General features: G+C 34.8%; 1 protein-coding gene across 1 annotated transcript; it reads right to left on the reverse strand.

Moving 5' to 3' along the window:
- On the reverse strand, nucleotides 1,676–6,817 carry S-LZ (serum lysozyme). The gene is given in 4 exon segments (NM_001285711.1): nucleotides 1,676–1,742; nucleotides 2,948–3,026; nucleotides 4,915–5,079; nucleotides 6,682–6,817. Coding segments are annotated over 4 exon segments (447 nt in total).

Consider the following 7,521-nt stretch of genomic DNA (forward strand, 5'->3'; position numbering starts at 1 on the left):
CCTGGAGAATCCCATAGATAGAGGAGCCTGGCAGGCTACAGTCCATGGGGTCGCAAGAGTCGGACACGATTCAGCGACTAAACCACCACCACCACCACAGTTGCTGAGGAGAAGCTTCAGGGTTCTTGAGCCACCAGGAAGATAGTTGCGGTAAAGTGAAGTGAAGTCGCTCACATTACACTGACTGAACAGAAGCAACTCATGGGTCGTCTACCATGAGCAGAGTATGGAAGGCCAGTGGTTGGCGTGTGCGCCAGGACTTTGAAATGAGAGAAGTAAATACTGACAGTCATTTTGAGGAACTGGGACACCAACACAGGATTTCAGAGAAGTGACTAAGATGACCAGGCTGATTAGAGGTCCCATTTGAGATTTGTGTTTATGAATTTAGTGTGAGGGAAATTCCCTGGAGGTCCGGTGGTTAGGGCTCCACGCTTTTGCTGTGGAGGATGCAGGTTCAATCCCTGGTCAGGGAACTAAGATCCCACAAACCTAATAGCACCGCTAAAAAAATTTTAAAATAGAGATCTGTCAGCATGCTTATGTATTTTTCTTCAGCAATATTTAGCTATTTTTGGCTTTTGTAAGAACTTTCTTTTTAAGATGATATATACCCTATCTCTTTATGATTAAATCCATTGAGGAAAAAATGTTACTTAATGTGAATGTGCATTCTATGATTAAAGAGAATATACACACAGAAAAAAATCTAGCTGTTTTGGTACAGGTGAGGATGTAGGAAATACTAAGTGTCAGGTAATCTTTTTCTCAAATATATATGTATGTATTTTTTCAGAGACACTAAATGACTTAACAAAGAAAGACGAAGTATAAATTGCAAAGCTTTTACTGAAAATGTACTTTTTATAGCATTCATGATTTCACACCTGTGATTAACTAGCAATGATTTCAATACTTACAAACTCTTCTACCTCTGAATTTGTCATAATGCATGAAACTAAGCTTATAACATTAAGAAAAAACAACAGCTCATCTAATCCATCTTTATATCCTTCATGACAGCAAGATGCACAATTGAGTTCTTTAAAAGGGCTAAAAGTGATTGACATAAATTCTGAGCTTATTTTTAAAGCTGTGTAAATGCAACATTTTTAAGACAACATTTAAAACAAAGGTCACACTTTATGAAAACAAAATTCTTAAATCAGGCTTTCTTCATTTTTAGTCATTTGGCATTCTGCTCCATTTAACATTTTATATTGCCCAACAAAGAGTGATTATCTTTTACTGTTTTTGGAGATGACTGAACAGATGATGGTGTTACATGCCTACTACACAGGTGGGATCTTGCCTAAGATCAGTTTGCTTAAAGATATTATTTTGCTATATTTTTGTTGAATATTGGGGAGTACTTGTATGATTCAAGATTAAGTCTGTGCTATTTCTTTAAGAACTGAATGCTCTGGATATATATTTGATAATTAAGATTTTAGACAAATATTCACCAGCATTAGGTCTATTAAACTGAAATACACTGTGGGCCTAATATCAAATAATAAATACATGAAGTAAACATTAAGTATCTTAAAAGAAAGACCACATGATCCTTCTTCTGTAAAAAAACATTATTTGTTTGAAAGTATGACCTTTCCCTCAACTATTACTTCCTTAATATGAAAAAGAGACAAAATGGGTTGAAGTAAAAACTCCAGCATTACACTCCACAACCCTGAATGTAACTGGTGAGATCTTGGTTTTGACAATGACTTCTCCATGCCACCCTGTAGAGAAAGATGAAACAAATGGTAATAAGGTTGAAACATAGCTTCACTGTATTACATATATTTCAAGTCCTTTGGGAAAACAACATAGTTTATCAATACATGAAATAAAAGCTACAGACAGATCCAAGTATTGCTATTTATTAACTGGAGATATGTATACCAAGGACTTCACATCTCCCCCAAACCTTCGCTGGGGCACAGAACATCTGAGTACAAATGTTGAGTCCTGTGTAGTTCACAGCACAAATGCAAAGTGCATTCCATATTTATTTAATTACAAAAATAATGTCAAGATATGACAAGGAATTAGTATAAGGTGGAGAATCTTAAAACCTCTAGAAATTCCCAAAAATAAATTGAGAAGTAAAAGAATAAGATTTTGAATCAGTTAAAGTAGATTGTTTCTATGTTATACACCATTTAGCATGAATCCAAAGCTGCAATTTTCAGTTCTCAGTACCATACTTTGATCTTTGGAAATATTCTCTCACCTCTTTCATAACAATAGGATAAAACAGCTCTCTCCTTTAATACTTAACACATACCACACTCTGTAATGGGAACTAACATAGTGTTGTACATCCATTATATTTCAAATACAAACAAACAAAGCCATAAAGTCATAGAAAAAGAGGTCAAATTTGTGGTTAGGTAGAGTGAGGGAAGGGGAATTGGATGAAGGCAGTCAAAGGTACTACAAACTTCCAGTTATAAGATAAATAAATACTGGTGGCTCAGCAGTAAAGAATTTGCCTGCAATGCAGGAGATACAAATTCAGTCCCTGGGTTAGGAAGATCTCCTGGAGGAGGGAAGGGCAACCTGCCTCAGTATTCTTGCCTGGAATAATCCCATGGACAGAGGAACCTGGCAGGTAACAGTTTATTGATCACAAAAGTCAGACAGGACTTAGTGACTAAAGAGCAAAAACAAATATAAAGCATGATAAATATAATTAACACTGCTATATTTTATATATGAAAAGTGTTAAAAAGAGAGTAAATCCTAAGAATTTTCACCACACACAAAAATTTTTTTATTTCTTTAATTTTGTATCCATGTGAGATAATGGATGTTCACTAAATTTATTGTGATACTGTTTCCTGATGTAAGTCAAATCATTATGCTATACACCTTGAACTTATATAGTGCTTTATGTCAATTACATCTCAATAAACTGAAAGGGGAAAAAAAAAACACATACCATGCTCTAATGCCTTGTGGATCACTGACAACCCTCTTTGCACATGCTACAGCTTGAGTGATGTCATCTTGCAGCAAAGCTGAAAAAAGAGGTGGTGAGAAGTGAAAATAACATTCATAGAAATGTTAAGTTTAGGCTCAGTCAGCTTTATTCTGTTAGGCTGAGGAAAGAACAACTAAAATAATTTCTAAGGGTCTGTTTATCTGTTGATGTTGGGGGAAACTCTTCATTCCATCCCATTTGGCATCTGTTTCTCATTTACCAAAGTCATTGGAAGCTCTGGAATTATTAATTAGCATGATAGAAGGCTTTCTTTTTACTAGGAACTATTGAAAAAAAAAAAAAAGACAAACAAGCAGAAACTGGTCTAGCAGGTTTTTGCTCAGCAATTCAACACTGGAAATTGATTCTAAAGAAATAATAAGAGATGTACTGAAAGACATGTATACAAACTGTTTCATAGCAATTAATAAAGGGCATAAATGGAACTAGCCTAAATGTTTAACAGTAAGAGTTAGGTTGATACATTATAGAGTATTTATATTGTGAAAATCTATTCATTTTTAAAAAACAATAAGGATTGGTATTTGTTGACAAAAATAATTTTGTGCAATAAAGACAAAATTGTAAAGCAGTGAATATATAGTACAATTTCACTTTTGTTATGTGGGTACAAATGTGTATAATATAGCTTTACATTCATGTCCGGGATTGTTGTGTATTCCAAAAGAACATGTGGATACCAAAATTTCCCAATGGTCATACATGTCTGGGTAGTAAGAAGTTTTATTCAATGACAACAGGTTATTCCATAATACAAATTTTTTTAAATAAATTAACTGGATACAAAAGTATATTCTTAGACTCATCTTCACTATTAGGATTTGTAATATTTAAAAATTTAGCAGTATCAATTCTGCTATATTTCTCCAATATTTCAGGCACTAAAGATTCTACATGTTTTGGGAGGTTCAAAAAAAATGTAGGGGATATATGTGTACCAATGGCTGATTCACACTGAGGTTTGACAGAAAAGAACAAAATTCTGTAAAGCAATTATCCTTCAATAAAAAATAAATTAATTTAAAAAAAATTTTTTTAAAGATTCCACATGCTTTCTCTATTTTAAAAGGAAATCAATAGAATACTTGTTTCACCTCAATTAAGCAAATTTAGAAATTAACTTGTTAGAATGACAATTTTTATATAGGAGCTGTGTTTTTGGAGATTCGTTCTAAAGAATTTATAAATGAAATGTCATAATGTTTCTAATTCACCTTAAAATCACTCAGCAAAAAGAAGTTTATATACATATAAATATATAAAAAGAAGTTTATATACATATAAATACATATATATATACACATAAGTAAATATGCCAAAATGTTAACAACTGTTAAAAGTACGTGATGAGCATAGTGATGTTTATTATAGTAATGTTTCTAATTGTCCATATATTTAAAATATTTTATAGTAAAAAGTAAAAACAATTTTTTAAAAATACCAGGCATATTCCTCCACTTTGATTAACTAGTAATTCTTTTGTTTTCCAATAAAGCAGGGTAGATTTTTAAAAAAAGACCACCCAACAAAATTATCGCTAATCCTCCCCAAACAAGGAAAGTAGGAGGAATGGCATTGTTTTACAAAGTATCAATATGTCCAGTTATGATAAAGTGACAGGTCATTCCAGAAACTCCTGTATGTGGGCAAACAACAAACCTTTATGATTAGAAACTTAAGAAATTAGGAGGAGGAGAATAGAGTTTCTAGATATTAAAATGGAGTTTTTATAGGTCCCTGATGAACCCTTCAAGATTTTTTTATTTCTACTGAATCTTGACCTATAGGATTGTTCCAATTTTCCCATAAGATGTTTATGGAAAAACCTGAACGAGCTTTTTGGATAACTCAATAGGTATAACCAGGTGAGTCCTGTGCCATCACTCCACATTATCTTGTCTTACCGCTGCAGGGTATGTGACAGGCATTAACTGCTCCTGGGGTTTTGCCATCATTACACCACCAGTGGCTATTGATTTGAAATATCCCATAATCAGTGCTTCTGTCTCCACTATTGTAGTTTGTAGCTTGTGTGTTATAACTGCTTTCCCATCTGGCCAAACACATCCCTGAAAAAAACATATTTTGAGTAATAAAGAGTGAATCATGTGACTTACAGTTCATAGCATAATCAGTTCTACTTAACTAGTTCTATTTTACTAATGACTTACTTTACAAGTATAAAGATGCATTTTACTTGTAAAGTGTTTTAACACTTTGGTGTTAAAGGTCCCTTCAGAGAATTCTTTTATTAGCAAATGATTTGGTAATATAAATGAAAAAGATAACATATTTTTTAAAATATCTTCCATTGCTATTACACTTTCCTTACTACTAACACCCAGGTAGGATTAAGCCTAGAACAGAAAAATCAACAGAGTTGTTGAGTGGATTTGGTCATTAGCAGCAGATGCATATGCTAATGGAAAAATGCTTTTTATCAGAAAAAAATAAGGATTTTCTGGGAGAAAGAAAATTTATGATACCGAAGGTGAATTTGGGTATCAAATTATAATGCAGGCAAGAATCATAGAATAGGAAAGGCTGGGTCATCCATCCATCCATCTAGCAATTGGCTAACTCATTCAAAAATATTTATGGAGGAGAAATGTCTGAATTCAGTACGAAAACTACAGTGATGACATTGACAAATATGGACTAAAATACAAAGGAAATTTTCCTTACGGCACATCTTAAATTCTGTGGAAGAAAATGAAAAATAATTAATGAACTAGAGTCAGAATAATAAAATGTCATTTCATGCTGCATTTCAGGGATCCTTATATAGATATTGATTGAGGGGAAATAGTTCTGCTGTCCCTGTTTTAAGAGTTCAATGGAATTTTTAAAAAACCTTGATGTTAAAAGTGTAACATCACGTTAGGGGGATTAAAAATGAGAAAAATACTGCCTTATTCAGAACCCAAGATCCAAATTAGAAATGGCTAGAGTCAAACAACAAGGGCTTGACAGACATGTTCCAGGTGCTAAAATGTATCTTATAGTCAGTCTACGTGTGCCAGCTGTCAAACTTAGTAGCACTAGAGGAGTACATGGGAACCTTGCATGCTTAGAATGATGTAGAATTTGACCCACCATGCCTCATTCCTTCACCTGGTATACCTGATTCTAAAAGAACAAGTTGATACTTTTAACCATTGTAAGTGTATAAGCTTTTGAACTGTGGTGTTGGAGAAGACTCTTGAGAGTCCCTTGGAGTGCAAGGAGATCCAACCAGTCCATCCTAAAGGAGATCAGTCCTGGGTGTTCATTGGAAGGACTGATGCTGAAGCTGAAACTCCAATATTTTGGCCACCTGATGCGACGAGTTGACTCACTGGAAAAGACCCTGATGCTGGGAAAGATTGAGGGCAGGAGGAGAAGGGGAAGACAGAGGATGAGATGCTTGGATGGCATCACCAACTCAGTGGACATAGGTTTGGGTGGACTCCGGAAGTTGGTGATGGACAGGGAGGCCTGGCGTGCTGTGGTTCATGAGGTCGCAGAGTGGGACACGACTGAGCGACTGAACTGAACTGAACTGAAGTGTATAAACCCTCCAAGAAAGAAAAAAACATTCACTGAAAGACCCTTTCGTTTTGCTCATCCTCTATTAGTATCTGTTCTACACCTGGCTAACTATTTGAAAGGATGAAAAAGAGTTAACTTACAGTTTGCCAGGCTGATTCCCCTAAAGCCATCCATTCCAAATCTTTTCAGAGTTCTGGCAAGCTCACATCTCTCAAAGACCTTGCCTTGGACAGCGACCGAAAGGAGGAGAAGCCCCAGAATAAGGAGAGCCTTCATGTTGACTGAGAAGCCAGACCTCCAGGCTGACCAGGGGAGCTGGCCCTGCTTTTTAACATCTTTTCACTTCCTTCTTATGCGACTGGTTTGGGAGCTCCACCCTCTGAGACATGCGGAAAACAGGAAATGTTTATTGGTTCACTAACTTTAAAATTCTCTTTCTTATGTTTGAAGAGGGACATTCTGACATCCTAAGAATTAATCTTCAATAAAATAGTGAAATGACATTACTTTAAGACATTGCTCAGGACTAATTGGGATTAGCACTATTGCCAAAAGTGGAACTTTTTCCTATTTTATTATGAATTTGAGCAAGTATTAAAAAAACCTGGATGAACATTTGACTCAACTGAAAATGAGTTCCAATCTTTCATTAAACTTTTTTCATTAAGTTGCTTTATGTGCCTTCTGTATGTTGCCTTCGTCTTTTTCCTTTAAGATTATTTTATATACACTTTCCACAAAAGAACACTGCCTGTTGTTCAGATAGGTATATAGTACAACACTATGTTGTTCAGCCAAATTCCATTGCTAACTTCTTGGTTACGCTTGTAAATTCTTAATTTATAAATCAATGTTTTGCTATTAGAAGTAAGCCTCGTGCAAATAACATTCCTAACTCCATGAACTGTGAACTTCCAGATGTTCAAGCTGGTTTTAGAAAAGGCAGAGGAACCAGAGATCAAATTGCCAACATCCGATGG

Source organism: Capra hircus, chromosome 5, assembly GCF_001704415.2.
Source record: "Capra hircus breed San Clemente chromosome 5, ASM170441v1, whole genome shotgun sequence".
Classification (NCBI taxonomy): domain Eukaryota; kingdom Metazoa; phylum Chordata; class Mammalia; order Artiodactyla; family Bovidae; genus Capra; species Capra hircus.